Below are 18,469 nucleotides of genomic sequence, written 5' to 3'. Positions count from 1 at the left end.
AGGGTTGCCTGGGGGGAGATGCCCGGAGGTGGTGTGGGAGAGAGCTGGAGTCGATGTTGGGGTGGGGGCTGCCCCCTCCTGATGGTGCTGCCCTCCAGTGGGTGGGTGTGTGTGTGGGTGTGTGTGTGTGTGTGTGTTTTTGGCTTTTTTTGCACCTTGGCCCCAGGGGAACGCTGTTTCGTTTGGCTATGTTCATGTGCGTGGTTGAGGGACAAATAAACTTCAACTTCAACTTAGCTCTCTCACTATTGGAAACATCCTCTGGACATCCACTCTCTCTAGACCTTTCAACCTGTCCTTTTGTTACTAATGGGACTGATGCAGACAGATGAATGGTGTAGTTGAGTTGGGCCAAATATCCTGTTTCCCTGCTGTATGATTCTATCTCTGTCTTTGAGACAGTTATAGAAACATGGTTAAGATAGTCCCCTTTCTGAGACAGAATGTTCTGTCCGGGCCTCACCTTTGCCCGTTTCGCCCGTATCTCAGTGAGTTCCGCGCCCACCAACATCAGGTGGTTCTTCCGCTGCCTCTGTCTCCGAGCCCAGTCTTTGGCAAGGATTCCACATCCCACGCTGATGATCCCGTCTCCAACCATCCACCTCCTCTTGGACACCCTGTTCTGGTTCTCTGCTTACTCTGGATCTTTTTATCAAATTGTCAATGAGACATTTCAATTTCAATGCTCCCTTCTCCTCCAACTTGACCCCTTCAAACGCACTGCCCTCCACTCTCTCCACACCAGTCCCAACCTTACCATCAAACCTGCAGACAAAAGGGGTGCTGTTGTAGTCCGTGCACTGACCCCTACCTTGCTGAGACCAGATGACAACTCTTAGACATCTCCTTATACCTACCTCTCGAGGTCTGCACTCCACACCATCAGAAAACTGACTCTGATACTATCACTAATCTCATTCACTCTGGACAACTCCCAACCACTGCCACCAAAATCAATAGTTCCCTTACCCCGCTCTGCTGGCATTTACCTCCTACTATCCAAGATCCACAAACCAGACTATCTGGGTAGCCCTGTTGTCTGTGCCTGCTCCTGCCCTGCTGAACTTGTGCCCTCATATCTCAATTCCATTCTGTCCCCCTTGGTTCAGTGCCTTCCCACCTACATCCGCAACACTTCTCATGCCCTCGGTCTCAGTAACTTTTAATTCTCACCTCATCTTCAGCATGGATGTTCAGCCCATATTCACTTCTATCCCCCATCAGGAAAGCCTCAAAGCCTCCACCACCACCTTCCTCTGGTAGAACTGGTCCTTGCCCTGAACAATTTCTCCTTTGGCTTCTCCCACTTTCTCCAAACCCGAAGGGTAACCATGGGCACTTGCATTGCCCCAAGCTGTGCCTGCCTCTTCATCGGCTATGTAGAGCAGACTCTGTTTGAAGCCCTCCCTGGTTATACTCCCCAACTCTTCCTCTGCTAGATTGACAACTGCATTGGTGTTGCTTCATGCACCCCTGCTAAGCTCGTCAATTTTATCAATTTTGCTTCCAAATTCCACCTTGCCCTGAAATTCACTTGGGCCATCTCTGAGACCCCTCCCTCCCCTTTCTTGATCTCTCTGCCTCCATCTCTGGAGACAAACTGTCAATCAACATCTTTTATAAATCTACTAATTCCCACAGTTATCTCGACTATACCTCTTCCCACCCAGTCTGCTCTAAAAATGCTAATCCCTTTTCTCAGTTTCTCGCCTCTCCCGCATCTGTTCTCAGGATGTGGCTTTCCATTCCAGGACATCAGAGATGTTCTTTGAAGAGCAGGGTTTCCCTCCCTCCACTGTTGATGCTGCCCTCACCCACATCTCCATTTCCTGTACATCTGCGCTCACCCCATTTCCAGCCATCTTAATAGTTCCTCTTGTCCTCACATACACCCCATCAACCTCTGCATCCAACACATTATCCTCCGCAACTTCCACCATCTCCAAAGGGACCCTATCACCACACACATTTTTTTACCTCCCTCGCCCCTCTCTCCTCTCTGCTCTCTGTGGTAATCACTCCCTCCATGATTCCCTTGTCCATTTGTCCCTCCTCCCTCATCTCTCTCCGGCACTTATCTCTGCAAGCGGCTGCAAATGCTGCCCCAGTTTAGAAAAATTGGGGAGGTGGGGGGAGATCTCATTGAAGCCTATCAAATATTGAAAGGCCAAGACAGAGGATGTTTTCAATAGATCAATCCAACCCTCTCCTCCCACAGATCCTTCCATTTTTCTTTCGTCCATGTGCCTACCCAAGAATCTCTTATGTATTTGCCTCTATCACCACACTTGGCAGTGCGCCCCACGCACCCACCACTCTGTGTAAAAGCCTAGCTCTGACATCTCCCCTATACTTTCCTTCATCACTTTAAAATTATATCGGCTTGTATTAGCCATGAACGTACACATTCTTTAAACTTGCTGCTTTGCTTTTTAGAATCAGAATCGGGTTTATTAGCAGTGAAATATGTCACGACAATACTCACAGCACGCTGGAGGAACTCAGCAGGTCGGGCAGCATCCGTGGAAAAGATTGGTCGGCGTTTCGGTCTGGAACCCTTCGTCAGGACACATTATCCTCCACAACTTGGTTCTGACGAAGGGTTCCGGCCTGAAACATCGACCAATCTTTTCCACGGATGCTGCCCGACCTGCTGAATTCCTCCAGTGTGCTGTGAGTGTTGCTTTGACCCTGGCATATGCAGAGTATTTTGTGTTTAAAATATGTCACAAAATTGTTTTTGCAGCATCAGTATTAAAATGTACGATAAATTAGAATAAGGAATATATAAATAAAGAATTAAATAGTGCAAAAAGAGAACAAAAGTCATGAGGTTATGTTTACAGATTGATGAACTGTTCAGTAATCTGATGATAGAGGGGAAGGAGGCCAGTCAAACCGAGCAGCAGCTACAGAGCCTTGCAGTGGCACGTTGTCACAGGTACACAGATTGTGCCACTCCCTACTCGCAGCTCTTGTGGCAAGGGAAAAAAAACTTTTTATTCATTTTTCATTTATTTAGAGATACAGCACAGTAACAGACCCTTGCAGCCCAGCCAACCCACATGTCCCCGACAACATGCATGTAACTAATTAACCCACGAACCTGTACGTCCTTGGAACATAGGAGGAAAATGGAGGACCTGAAGGAAACCCACGCAGTCACAGGGAGAATGTACAGATCCATAACAGACAGTGGTGGGAATTGTCGCACTAACTGCTGCATAACTGTGCTGTCACAGTATATATGCAAACATCTTATAGACACTTTCACTTTATATTTCAGGCACGGACTATATTTGAAAAAGCTACAAAGGTAAATTTTAAGCATGTGGATGACTTGGCTGGCGTTTGGTGTGAATACGGGGAAATGGAGCTGCGCCATGAAAATTACGATGAGGCACTCCGACTACTGAGGGTATATTGTTGAATGTTCAATTATTTTTTTCTCCAATTTGTTTCCTACCCAGATTAGGACATAATGCTCTTCAGTACAGGCCCTTCAAACCACAATGTTGTGTTGACCTTTTAATCTACACCAAAATCAACCTAACCCTTCCCTCCTACATAGTGCTCAACTTTGCTATCACCCATGCTCCTACAGTATCTAAGAGTTTCTTAATTGCCCATAATGTATCTGTTCTACCACCATCCTGGCAGGGTGTTCCACACATCCGCATTTCTGACAACTTCCCCTATACATTCCTTCAATCACCCTAAAATTATGCCCCCTCGTATTAGCCGTTGCTGCCCTGGAAGAATGGGTCTGGCTGTCCACTTGATCCCTGCTTCTTGTACACCTCTATCAAGGTACCTTTCATCTTCTTTCACTCCAAAGGGAAAAACACTAGTGTGCTTAACCTATCCATATAAAACATGCTCTCTAGTCTAGGCAACTAATACTGGGTTTTCAGTCTGGGTACGTACATCTGTCCCCGAAAATACAGATTGCCTGTTCCAAAACCAGGCATTGGCAACCTGAGATACATTTGCCATTGAAAATTAGGTACTTGATGCTTTTCTACCACATCCAGTCCATCCAGTTGGCATGCCACCTAGAACTGTGATAGACTTCTACAGATCCACAGTGGAGAGTATTCTAACTGGTTGCATCACACCAATACCAGGAATTGAATTCAGTGTAACATCACTCACCTCAAATCTGAACTGATCCCACAATCTACAGGCTCAATTTGCATACTGTTCATCTTCTCAGTATTATGTACGTATTTATTTATATATTTTATTGCACAGTTTGTCATCTCTTGCACTTGTGTTGTTAGTCTTTATTTACGTATAGCTTTCCACAAATTCTTTATTTTCATGTAAATACCTGCAGGAAAATGTATGTCAAGGTAGTATAATGTGATGTGTAATTTTATAATAAATTTACTGTGACTTTGACTCCAGTTGTGATGCAGTCACCTGAAGCCACCAGGTGGCAACATTGAGCTAGCTGGGAAGTACTGGCAATAGCTCATGGACACCCCACTCCACTGAGTTCACACTCCTTGACCATCATGCACACTCATTACCACCATCAGGGAGGAGATACAGGACCCCGGAGACATCAACTCAGTTTTTTCGGAATAGCTTCTCCCCCTCCGTCGCCAGATACAGCATTCACTGGAGACATGGAGTTGTAACCCATTTTAACTTCCCAGCTGTTTGAATCCTCAACATAAATAGTGGTCATAATTAGAATCAGGTTTATTATCTGCATGTCCTCCTGGACTTGTTTACATACTGGTAACTTGTAAGATTACAGATTTTCTTTAGATGTCTTTAATTCCCCACTTACCTTTTAAAATATGTTTCAAGGGTCAACTTTTTTATTAGTAAATCTACGCGCAGTGTGTCCAGGTTCAAAGTCCAAGTAAATTTATTGTCTAAGTACATATATGTCACCGTATGCAGGCATTCATGCAGAACAAAGAAAAACAATAGAATTAATTAAAACTACACATAAAGGCTGACAGATAACCTAAAAAAGACAAACAGTGCAAATACAAAAACATAAAGTAATAATACTGAGAACATGAGTTGTAGAGTCCCTGAAGGGGAGTCATTGGAATCTCAGACATTGGCATACTATGCTGCCTGGGACGGTAGTGAAGCAGATACAGTAGAGGCATTTAAGAGCCTACTAGATCAGCACATGAATGCGCAGAGAATGGAGGATTGTACAGACAGAAGCGATTTGATGAGATCAACAAAACCTTGTGGGCTGAAGGGCTAGTTCCAGTGTTGTACTGCTCTCTGTTCAGATTCCTGCTCTAGTGGATCAGCTACAGTCCCAAGCCCTCCAACAAGCTACAGTGTCTTAAAATACACACACTCTCCATCTACTTTGCAAATAAATTATAGGTATTTCCTTCATCAGCTTTAAAGCATTTTAATGTTCCAAAATTGCAAGTCTTCTGTGGTGTTTTGTCAGATCGGGCTGACTGTTTGTATGGCTCTATAAATATTTACATGAAATTTACATATCCTTTACATGCTTCTCTAGCAATTTTAACCCCCTGCATTCTCTAGCTCCACTTTATTATAGCTCCACTTTGCGTCGGTTACTGGTTACTGTAACAGCTTTAATTACTCCCTCGATGAAGATTTTTCTCCCAAATTCCTTCTTGGATTTATTAGTCCCTTTACTTCTGGACTCTGCACACAAGAGAAATCATCATCTCTCTGATTATTCCATCAAATATTCACATGTTTATGATTGCAGTCTTTTCTAGTCCTTTTTTTTTTACAAATAATTATCAATCTTAACAGCTTTAATCTCAATGATCTGAATAAATTATTCCACATTTCTTGAAATTCTGTATGGAAGGAAGAATGTAACCGCTCTCATTATTCTTGTGACGGCTTTGAATTAGTGTTACCATTAAGCAGAATTACATTGGATTGACCCTTACTGCTCATTGAGTGTGCAAGGCATTCCATAAAGTGATAAGATACTGGAGCATGATTAGGCCATCCGGCTCATCGAGTCTGCTCTGCCATTCCATCATGGATGGTTTATTATCCCTCTCAACCCCATTCTCGTGCTTTCTCCCCAGATTCTTTGACGTCTTTACTAATCAAGAACATATCGACCTCTGCATTAAATATACCTAATGACTTGGCCTCCTCAGCTCTCTGTGACAATGAATTCCACAGATTCATCACCCTCTGGCTAATGAAATTCCTTCTTGTGATTGTTCTAAAGGGGTGTCCTTTTATTCTGAGAAACATCCTCTCCTCACCCACTCTATCTAGGCCTTCTATCTGCATCTATTTGTGTGGACTGTTGTTCTCCGTTCATGATTACAATGGTGCACACTAATAGATGGTCAGTAATCCAGTTACTATTATGCGAGAGGTATGAGCTCAAGTTACATCTAGTCAAATAGATTTAGAATTTAAACTCAATACTCTGTAATTTATAAATTAAAAATCAACTAGTAATTAGTGTTGGTAGTGATTGTCTACATAAGCTACCAGATTGTCATTAAAACATATCTGATTAATACTCTGTAATTGACTCTCTAATTTGTGGACGGAGATGAACTAGTCTTTAGGTACTTCTTGCTTCTTCAGTGAAGCAGACAGCATAATCAAAGACCACACCCACCTCGGACATTCACTCCCATCAGGGAGAAAATGCAAAAGCTGAAAAACGTGTATCACCAGGCCCAAGGGCAGTAACTGTTATAACACTATTGAATGGGCCCCTAATATGATGGGTCAGTGGGTTAATTGATCGTTCTTAATTGTCTCTAGTGTGTAGGTGAGTGGTAGACACTGGGAGGAATTGATGGGAACGTGGGGAGAATAAATTGGGATTAGTTTAAATGAGTGCCTGATGATCAGCATGGACTTGGTAGGTTGCCATGCTGTGTGGCTGTGTTAACAAAGAGCTACCATTGTGTATATGTGTATGAAATTTACTGTGTGTATGATTATTTGTACCCCTCTTTAGGTTTCTGTCTCTTTGTCCAACTCTAACTTTATCTGCATAAAGATGTGAAGGAGCAGAGGGCCGGTAATAATCTTTATCCTGAAGAAGGGTCTCGGCCTGAAATGTCAGCTGCTTATTCTTTTCCATGGATGCTGCCTGACTTGCTGAGTTCCTCCAGGATTTAGTGTGTGTTGCATAATCTTTATCCTGTATTCCTTACCTCTGCAGAGAGCAACCGCAGTACCAGCAAAGAGGGCCGAGTACTTTGACTCAACAGAGCCTGTCCAGAACAGGATCTACAAGTCGTTGAAAGTCTGGTCCATGTTAGCAGATCTGGAGGAGAGTCTCGGCACTTTCAAGGTGACTAAAGGATAAGTTCTTCTATTTTTTGCTTTACATGTAAATGTAAGACTGATGGGAGAGTGCTTAAGTATGAGTTTTAATTTTACAGTCTATTTGCTCTAGTTTGTCACTGGTATTAACTCAGTGGGCTAAAGTTTATATGTATTACATCAATGTATTCAGAATAGAGGGTTCAAAATTTAAATTCCATTAACCAAATTTCAGTTTTTTTTTCCTAAGCGTGGAAGCAGGATGCTTGATTCATTGCGTCTATCTTTGACCTTAACAGAACAACTCCATCGGTGTCCCCTCCTAATGCTTCAATAGCCTTGCACCTTATTGTCTCTCACATGATGAGAAATTTTCATTCAGTTCCTTTGCTACTTAAGCTGAGGAGTGACTTACTGCAGCTGTCGTGATTAGTACATCAAACACCACCACTTTTAATATTCGCCGTCCCCTTCTGCTGCTGCCTTTAATATTCACCCCTCCACCAAGTCTATAGAGATCATAAACTTATAAGTTTAGGTTCTTAGAGTTATGAGAGGTGGAGATAGGTTAGCTAGTCACATGCCCTTTTGCTTCAGCCATCAGCAAGTGGTACAGGAGCCTGAAGACTCTCATCCAATGATTCAGGAACAACTTCTTCCTTCTATCAGATTTCTAAACGGTCCATGAATTCATGAATACTAATTGTTATTTTTTTTGCACTATTTATTTGATAATTTATAGTAATTTATGACTTTACATTGTACTGCTGCACAAAACAACAAATTTCACATGTAGGTCAGTGATAATAAAGCTGATCTTGATTCTGCATCTTTTTTCCCCAGAATAGAAATCCTAGGTTGATTAGTCCTGTGTTTTAGTTACACTAACTCAGTTCTCTCTGCATCTCCTGTAGTCAGAATTCTGTTACCTGCACAGGCAGTGGATAGTTGGATGGGGAGTGAAAGAACATGGGAAAGTTTGTAGGTGTCCATGCAATGAAATCCTTGCATAAGATTAAATGTGTCATTTCTACAAAATGCTGTGGCAGCTTAATATGTGAGATGCATGTCCTTTAAAGGGTGAAGTTATCGAATAAATGCTCCTGTTTCAGCACAAAGAGAGTACCTGCTCTCTAGCATATTTCTACAGATGTACTGTGGAGAGCATTCTAACTGGTTCCATCATCTTCTGGTATGGGGTGGGGTGGGAAGAGAATGCACATGATTGGAAGAGGCTACAGAGGGTTGTAGACTCAGCGTGGCCCATCATGGGCACTCTCCTCCCTGCCAACGAGGGCACCTTCACCCAGGGCATGCTCTCTTTTCATTACTACCATTAGGTAGGAGGTACAGAAGCCAGAAGATTCACACTCAGCATTTTAGGGAAAGTCCCTTCCCTTCTCCACCATCATATTTCTGAACAGTCAGTGAATACTACCTCACTATTTTTGCTGTGTGTGTCTGTCCCGTCTCTGCCCCAATTACATTTCATGAAAATAGTTTTAAAAAAAAGACAAAATACCATTTAATTGTATTTAAATGAAAAACAGAACAAATTAGAATACTATCAATACTACTACAGTACTGTAAAATTGTGTTAATTCCTAACAGTTATCAAAAGAGGGATTAATTTGCTGTATGTTATTGTGTTCTTTTGATTGACTAAGTGAACAAAATCAGCGCACCTTCTATAAATAATGGATTGCCTTCATACAATCCTTTCAATGATTACATCCTCCAAACCTTCACTTTCATCGAAACATTCAAGATGATTGTGGATACTTTGAAATTCTTTGTAGATCCTAACTTAGTAGTAAAATTGTTTCATTTTCCTGGCTGTTTCTGGTTTCTCTAAGCCTGAATGCTTGGAAGTGCAGTGAGCAAAATGATTCTGAATTGTCGTGCTTCTTATTTCTCACCAATTATCAGTGACAGAATCGGTGCTTTTTGGACACACATGCAACTGAGGCTATTTTAAAATCTGTTCATCCTAAGCGCAGTATAGTGTCTAATGGCCACACAAGTGCACGCAACTGATGCTAGTTAGAAACTTTGGCAACAGTGTCCTGCCCCAATTAAATGGCATAGTGTCCCAAATAATTGAAGGGAATCCGGGCTATTTTCTTGATTAGTTTTCGATCTTTAAGAGTTGGCCCAAATAAGCAGATGTCCTGATTAACCGATGGCCCAATTAACCTGAGTCCACAATATATCTTTATATATCTTACTGTGATTTATAATATATTGTATGTATTACATTGTACTGCTGCCACAAAACAACAAATTTCACAATGTTTGTCAGCGAAAATAAGTCTGATTCTGATCCATTTAAATCATTTGCAGTTCTTGTTTTATAGTAGCACACGTCTCCTGTACTGCCTGCATATTAATGCTTGGCCGTGCACCTGATGTGTATTATGGCTGCTAGCAGGTATGTTTTTTATCCCCCCAGGAAGTAAATGGAAGTGAAATTTGAATGAAATTTCAGTTTCATACCATTGTATCTGCCTTATTAAAACCATAGACAGAGAACTTTATGACTTCATCATTATAAATAGTAGGAACCTAGAGATGGCCATTCAGAACCAAAATCAGGTTTATTATCACAGACTTGTATGATGTGAATTTTTTTGTGATAGTAGTACAGTGCAAAGATATAAAATTACTATACAAATATGAATAGTGCAAAACAGGAATAAGGAGTAAGTGTTCATGGACCATTCAGAAATCTGAAGGGAAGAAACTGTTTCTGAATCATAGAGTCTGGAGCTACAGGCTTCTGTACCTCCTCCCCAATGGCAGTGACAAGAAGAGTGCATGTTATGGATGTTTAGGATCTTTAATGATGGATGCCATTTTCTTGAAGTATAACCTCTTAACAAAGTCCTCGATGGTGGAGAGGGTTGTGCTTGCGATGGAGCTGGCGAAGTCTACAACACTCTGCGGCCTCTTGCAGTTGTCCCCTCAAGCCTGTTCAATGAGCCATCACATCATAACTCCAAGAGGCACCATTGGATAGGGACCCTGTCAGACAAAATAAGAACCAGAGTTATTCAAATGATAGTACGGCAGCATTTAAGCTGTCATTGACAACCCTGAGGCATAAAGTAGATTCCATTATCATTGTTAAAATTTGTAATCTTCATTCTGACTGCAGGTTGGTGATGTGTCTTGTGTTAAGGATAAAATGTGATCGTGAAATAAAGGCTAAAATGTTTTAAAAACAAAGTAACTTGTGATATCGGGCACTAAAATGTTATTGTTCTCTTTTGTGAGTTTTAAAGAAGAGCATTCTCTTTTTGAGAAACATTTTTTATAATCTATTCATTTTTATATTTTGCTTTTATTTAGTCCACGAAGGCTGTGTATGACAGGATTATAGACCTCCGAATTGCTACCCCTCAAATCATCATCAATTATGCAATGTTCTTGACAGAACACAACTACTTTGAAGAAAGTTTCAAGGTGAGTGGCTATTTTTGTTTTATTAATCTGATTTGCACTATTGTACAATGGGGCACTGATGATTTGTTGTTATGGTCTGGTGGTTAACTCTGTGGTGATTGATACGTAAAAGAAGACTCTCTGGATGAGTACATCTGAAAATTCAAGCACTGCTGGTTTATAGTCCAGAGAAACGCAAGTTATATTTTTGATACGGTAAAGTAAAGGATCCAAGACTGATTACTCCTCATTCCCTTTTCTTTTCCCCACACTCCTTTGGATGGCCATTAGATAGAAACAGCCTAAGTCTTGAGACCACGCAGATACATAGTCATAGCAATATTAGACACACGACCTCTCATTATGCTTTCTTTCCCTCAGACTCCTTTGGATGATCGTTGGATAGAAACAACCTCAGTCTTGAGACCCACTGGAAGTGTAGTCGTAGTGATAGAAACACAACCACTTGTATGGCAGTGAATATCTTTCATGATAACTAATTTAGAAACACAGTAGTACAGTCGTGAGCATGTTGAATGAGCCACCAGCGCAATGAGCTGAATTTCAACTTTGAAAATTTGTTGAAATTCGATGGGAGGAGGCAGTTTAAATGGTTTGGCATGGACTTGGTAGGCTGAATGGCCTGTGTCTGTGCTGTACTTTTTTTATGACTCCAAGTAATTTCTTGAAAGGAGGGAAAGAAATATACCCATGCTGAAACTCATTGAAGGCCGTTGGGTTGTAATAATTGTGTTAAATATGACTTTCTTGACCATTGGACTTGGTGCTTCTGTTACAGAATCTCATTTCACAATGGAAAAATTGCACAGAAGATGTGGAGAGTCTGCAAAGAAATATAGATAGGTTAAGTGAGTTGGCAAAGACCTGGAAGATGTGGTACAAAGTCATCCACTTTGGAAGGAAGAATAGACGATCAGATTATTTAAATCTTGTAAGGTTGCAGCACACTATTGTGCAGAAGGGCTTGCTAGTGCATGAATCGCAAAAGGTTGGTTTGCAAGTGTGGCAGGTTGTCAGGAGGGCAAATGGAATGCTGGCTTTCACTGCTAGAGGGATTGAATTCAAGAGCAGGGAAGTTATGCTGCAGCTGTTCAAGGTACTGGTGAGTCCACACCTGCAGTACTTATGCAGTTCTAGTCGTCTTCCTTGAAAAGGGACTCTAAAGGAAGGGGACTGTATTTGCTTTGGAGACAGTGCGGCGCAGGTTCACTAGCTGATTCCGGAGATGAGGGGAGTTAACCTATGAGGAGAAATTGAGCTGCCTGGGACTATACTCCTGGAATTCAGAAGAATGAGAGGGAATTTTAGAGAAACAAATTTATGAAAGGAATAGATAAGATGGAGTACTGTGTGCAGTTTTGGTCTCCAAATTTGAGGAAGGACATTCTTGCTGTTGAGGGAGTGCAGCGTAGGTTCACAAGGTTAATTCCCGGGATGATGGGATTGTCATATGTCGAAAGATTGGAGTGACTGGGCTTGTATACTCTGGAATTTAGAAGGCTGAGAGGGGATCTTATTGAAACATATAAGATTATTGATTGGACACGCTGGAGGCAGGAAGCATGTTCCTGCTGATGGGTGAGTCCAGAACCAGAGGCCACAGTTTAGGAATTAGGGGTAGGCCGTTTAGAATGGAGTTGAGGAAAAACTTTTTCACCCAGAGAGTGGTGGATATATGGAATGCTCTGCCCCAGAAGGCTGTGGAGGCCAAGTCTCTGGATGCTTTCAAAAAAGAGATGGATAGAGCTCTTAAAGATAGCTGAATCAAAGGTTATGGGGATAAGGCAGGAACTGGATATCGATTGTGGATGGTCAGCCATGATCACAGTGGATGGTGGTGCTGGCTCGAAGGGCCGAGTGGCCTACTCCTGCACCTATTGTCTATTGAGGCAGGAAAGTTGTTTCCATTGATGATTGAGACCAGAACTAGGAGACATAGCTTCAAGATTAGGAAGAATAGATTTAAGATGGAGATGAGGATGAAGTGCTTTTCTCAAAGAGTAGTGAATCTGTGGAATTCTGTGCCAGGGAAGCAATAGTGGCTACCTCATTAAGTATATTTAAGACAGATTTTTGCATAGCAGGGGTATTAAAGATTATGGGTAAAAGGCAGATAGGTGGAGTTGAGTCCATGGCTAGATCAGCTGTGGAATAAGTTTAATGGATCAGATGACTGACTCGTGCTCCTGTTTCTAATGTTTCATAGCTTGAATCTAAATCCTTCAGGTCTGACTACCTTTATTAGGCTATAAGTGGAACACTATACCTTCAGACTTGCAAATAAGTGCTACCTAGTTAACAAGCCAAAGAATGAGAATCAAGTTTATTATCATTGACATAAGTTCTGATATTTGTTGCTTTTCCACAGCAGTACTGCGTAATACATGAAAATTACTATAAATCACAAAATATGTAAATAATGCAAAAAGAAGAATATAGAGTAGATGTGGAGCAGATGTTTCCATCAGAGGGCACAGCCTCATAATAGAAAGAAGTCCCATTTAGAACAGAGATGAGGAATTTCTGTATTCAGAAGCTGGTGAATTTGTGGAATTCCTTGCCACAGACAGCTGTGGAGGCCAAATCATTGGGTATATCTAAAGTGGACGTTGATAGGGACTTGATTAGTAAGGATGTCAAAGGTTACGGGAAGAAGGCAGGAGAATGGAGTTGAGGGTGAAAATAAATCAGCCATAATGCCAGAGCAGACTCAATGGGTTCAATAGCCTAATTCTGTTCCTGTGTTTATGGTCTTCTGGAAGTAGTATTCATGGACTGTTCAGAAATCTGAAAGTGGTGCATACATAGGAGTGTGTAACTATCATTCTTTACAGATTCTCTCCAGATTCCTACAGTCTCTAGATGATACTTGTCAGGCACAGAATTAAGATGTACCACATTACGTTTTAAATGTCAATAGATGTGATTCAGAAAGTAGCAAAAACATTTCCCTAACCATTTGTCTCCAATATTAAATGTCATCCCTTTCCCATGTGCAAAATTTTATTACTGTATCTTAGCAACCATATTTAATTCAAGAGCTTTAATGATGCCCAATTTACCGTTCATTTCAGTTTCATAGTAGATAAATTCTGTGGAATTATATTTCTTGCTCCTTGTTTTCAAAAGGATAAGAATAAGGAGAATTTCACACTGAAGCTGTGTACTTTCTCCTCACATGATGTGTAAATGTACTAGAGCGTTAAAGTAAACCTTTCAGTGCAGAGCCCACTTCAGAAAATGCATCACACACTTCAGGCTCTCTTCAGCCATTGCTTTGTGAGATAAATGGTGTTTGGCCCTGTTACGCTACACAGTATAGCACAGGAACTGTGGCTGGGGCCAACTCAGAGTGCAGTAGACTGGGTTGCTGTGCAAGGTGTTAGCATAAGCTCAATAGGCCAAATTCCTTCCCTATTCACAGTATAATTCTGTGTATTGTCTACAACACAGCCAATGGAAACTGCAATCTTATTTCAAAGTTACTTAATTGATACTGAAATTAGTCGCAGAAACAGGCTCATTAACCTAGTTTGTACAGTATGTACTATCCATGATGTCTCTTTGACATCTTGGATGGTATCATTTGCCTGCATTTGGTATCACTTTCCTTTAAACATTTCCTATACATGTAGGTGTCCAAATGTCTTTTAAGCATTGTACTTGTGCCTGCCTTAGCAACTTCCTCTATTAGCTATTTGCAAAGACTGACTACCTTCGAAGTTGCCTCTCAGGATTCTTTTAAATCTTTCCTCTCTCACCTTAAATCTATACTCTGTCGTTGGATACTTCCCAGCCCTGGGAAAAAGATTGGGACGATTCACCATATCTGCACCCTCTCATGATTTCATATATTTCTGTAAGGTCATCCCTCAGCCTCTTTCTCTTCAAGGAAAACAGTCACAGCCTATCCTCATAACTCACGTCTTCCACTCCCATTGGCATCTTTCTGCATCTTTTTTGCGCCCTTGTATATTTTTGTCATTAAATTCCCAAGTTGTTGTTTTATTAAATTGTTTGATTCAAATTATTATACTTTTTTGAAAACACTTTTTAAAAAGTCTATGCTCAAATATGGAAGATGGCTTTATTTTGACTGAACTTTCAGTAAATCAGAAGGATCTAGGAATACAAGTCCATAATTCCTTGAAAGTGGCGCATCTGATAGAGAGGGTGATAAAGAGAGCTTTTGTCACGTTGACCTTCATAAATGAAAATATTGTGTACAGGAGTTGCAATATTATATTGAAGTTCTATAAGACATTGGAGAATTGTGTGCAGTTCTGGTCACCTACCTAGTTGAAAGATATCAATAAGATTGAAAATTTACAAGGATGTTGCCGGGATGTGAGGACCTGCATTATAGGGAAAAATTGAATAGGTTAGGGCTTTATGCCTGGAGTGTAGGAAATGAGGGGAGATTTGATAGAAGTATACAAAATTATGAGGGGTACAGATAGGGCAAATGAAAGTAGACTTTTTCCTGTGAGGCTGTGTGAGACGAGAAGTAGAGGTCATAGATTAAATAAATGTTTAGGGGGAACCTAAGGGGGAGCTTTTTCACTCAGAGGGTGGTGCCAGTGTGGTATGAGCTGCCAACAGAAATGGTGGATACAGATTCACTTTTGACGTTTAAGAGAAGTTCGGATCAGTATGTGGATGGGAGTGGTATAGAGGGCTGTGTTCCAGATGCAGGTCGATGGGTCTAGGCAGAATAACATTTTGGCACCGACCAGATGGGCCAAAGGACTATTTCTATGTTTCAGTGCTCTATGACTCTTATTCATTGTCTTTAGATTTAGGTGCAACTGGTAAAGCAGTCATTTATTATACAACCTTAATTCCCTTTGAGAAGGTGATGGGGAGATGCCTTGAATCATGGCAACCCTTCTGCTCAAGCCTCTCCCACAGCACTGCAATGGACAACATTCCAAAATTCAGACACGGTGGCTGTGAAGGCCTGGTCCAGGGGTGGCCAACCTTTTATGTCAATTTTTTCATGCACGAGTTCCGATGTGCCATGCAACTCTTGTACCCCCATTCGGGACATGATATATTGATTTAATATAAAAACAAGATAAACATTGCTTACATTGATGAAACTTTTGAGTCTGTTTTGATTTCGCCAAGCTTTTAATGTTTGGAGTTAAATTAGTTACTGACAGCGGCAGAGAATTCTTCAAATTTGAATCAGTCAGTCGCGACCTCATTTTGTTTTTAATCAATTTCATGGCTGAAAATGCTTGTTCACATCTGTACGTCGTTCGAAACGACAGATATAACTCTGGGCAAATTTTCTTAGTTCTGGAAAATGTTCACGGGGTAATGATTGCCAGAAATTAATCATGTCAGAAGTGTTTGGGACTGAGGGAAGCTCATCAAATTTCATGTTCAATAGTGAATTTGTTTTCAAGTCAATAAGTTCCATTTGTACATTACTAGGCATCTTCATGATTTTTTGTTCAGTCATGAAAATGGGTTTATAAAGGCAAGTATGCAGTCTTCTTCTTTAGCAAAATCACGAAAACGACTTTCAAATGACTGTTGCAATAACCTGATTTTTTCAATATATTTTGTAAAATTGCCATTACTTTCAGCACATTCATTCTGCTCTTTTAAGTGCGGAAACTGGCTCAAGACCTCGTTTTCTAACTGAGAGGTGAACAATTTTAACTTCATCTTAAATGCATTGATATCATTTACTAAGCTAGGAAATGATTTGTTCTTGCCCTGGAGTTTCAAATTTAGATAATTGAGATGGCTGGTAACATCAACTAAAAATGCTAAATCAAATAGCCAATTGTTATCACATAAAAGGGCTCTTTCCTCAGGCAGCTCATTTTCCTCTTCTAGAAAATTATGAACAGTATTTTTCAGTTTACATAATCTACTCAGAAACTGTCCTCTAGAAAGCCAGCGCACCTCACAATGAAGGACGAGATCGCCATATTCCAAACCTAACATTTCACAATATTCTCTGAATTCTCGTCTGTTTAATCCTCTCGTTCTAATTTTATTCACTCATTTCACAACCAGTAACATAACATGGTGCAAATTTAAAGTTTTTCCACACAGTGACTCTTGGTGTATAATGCAGTGATATTTTAGTAGAGGACAATCTAAAAAGTTTTCAAGCAAAGTTGTAGTCCCAGCGGCTTTACCTATAATTGACGGCACTCCGTCAGTACAAACCCCGATGAGTTTACTAGAATCTAGTTGTAGATTTTCTAGGCATGATTTTACTTTGTCAAATATGTCTGATCCTCTTGTTTTTCCGTGAAACAACGAGCGACTCATGACCGCTAAGTTCTTTGAAGACGCTAAAATTATCTCAATTCCTCTTATAAAAATGCTTAACTCGGCTACATCACATATGTCAGCAGATTCATCCAAAGCTAAAGAAAAACTACAACCATGAACAAGGTCTTTCAGTTGCTCAGATAGATACATCATGACAGAGTTCTTCGGTACATCATGACAGAGTTCTTCGTTGCATCTCGTAACTGTTTGCTTTGACAGTGCAATTTCGTCTACTTTCTTTTCGATATTTTTATCACCAAGACATCTTGCAGATATTTGGAGACGAGGCTTAACAATTTATTCTCCATCAGAGAAAGACTTCCGTTTTTTTTTGGCCAACGCTAAAGCAATTTTGTAGGACACTCCTGTCATCACCAAACTTTCACAACTTCTTTTAACATATATATTTTGTCTTCTTTTGATTTCTTCCTTTTTCTTAATCACATATTCTTTCCGTAACTCAGACCCAAGCACTAGCTTCAGTTTTCCTTCTATTTCAGTCTGATGTGTTTTATAGCGTCTATTAAAGATCATGTCTTTTATTATGTGAAAAAGTGTTTTCATAAACAATGCACAATGGTTTTCCTGACGGACCCGCTATAAATAAGAGCTTATTTTCCCACTGTTCATTGAATTCACGCTTACTATCACTTTCTGCTTTTCTTCTGCTCATTTCCTTTTGCACTGTGAAGGGTAACTGAATGTAAAAGCAAGGCTTAATTTTCAAAAAAGTACAAAACTGCAGATGTTCGCAAAGGACGAACAAAGCACAACTCCGTAGTGCACGAGTGTCAATTGTAGACTGACTGGCAAAAACCTGCGACGCACCGCTGGTGCAGATGCCTGGCACCTCAGGATCAAACAAGAATCAAATGTGTATTGAACAGTTATGGAATGACTGCAGAGCAAAAGGCCTTCTTTTCTAGTTTGACTCATTGAACATTTTTTTAAAAATTGAAAACAGATTAATGTGAATGAAGATAACATTCGCCAAAATATGTGCACGAAATAATAAAATCGCTAAAAATAATTGCTAAGTTTTAGCTTTATTCTCAGTAAGACCCATTGCTCGCTCTAAGCTCCTTGAATTCCTGTTGTGGATTTTTTTCTACAAATTGGTTTTTGGTTAATACTTTCTGCCTGAGTAGGCTTGCTTTTTTATTATTATCACTGGGATGCAATGCGCCACTTCTTATCATCCAGTGTGCCACAAGTTGCCCATCCCTGGACTGGTCATATTTCCATCATGTACCTGTCTAAGAATCTCTTATGTCCCTATTAACCTCAATCATGACTCCCTGGCAATGCATTCCAGTACCTACTACTTTCTGTGTTTAAGAAATACTCTCATCTCCCCTAAACTCTTCCAAAGCAATGTCCTCTGATAGTAGCCATTGTCACCCTGGGAAGAAGACTCTGGCTGTCCAGT

At 40.6% G+C, this 18,469-nt stretch overlaps 1 protein-coding gene across 1 annotated transcript in view; it reads left to right on the top strand.

Moving 5' to 3' along the window:
• xab2 (XPA binding protein 2) overlaps window positions 1–18,469 on the top strand; it is a 77,609-nt gene that overhangs the window by 20,995 nt on the left and 38,145 nt on the right. Inside the window, exons 10-12 of the mRNA XM_072248343.1 lie at window positions 3,287–3,418; window positions 7,172–7,303; window positions 10,627–10,740. Of these exons, the coding sequence (XP_072104444.1) occupies window positions 3,287–3,418; window positions 7,172–7,303; window positions 10,627–10,740 (378 nt within the window). The remainder of the gene's footprint in view (window positions 1–3,286; window positions 3,419–7,171; window positions 7,304–10,626; window positions 10,741–18,469) is intronic.

The sequence above is a fragment of the Mobula birostris genome, chromosome 32, assembly GCF_030028105.1.
Source record: "Mobula birostris isolate sMobBir1 chromosome 32, sMobBir1.hap1, whole genome shotgun sequence".
NCBI lineage: Eukaryota > Metazoa > Chordata > Chondrichthyes > Myliobatiformes > Myliobatidae > Mobula > Mobula birostris.
This window is presented reverse-complemented; position numbering and strand designations above follow the sequence as displayed.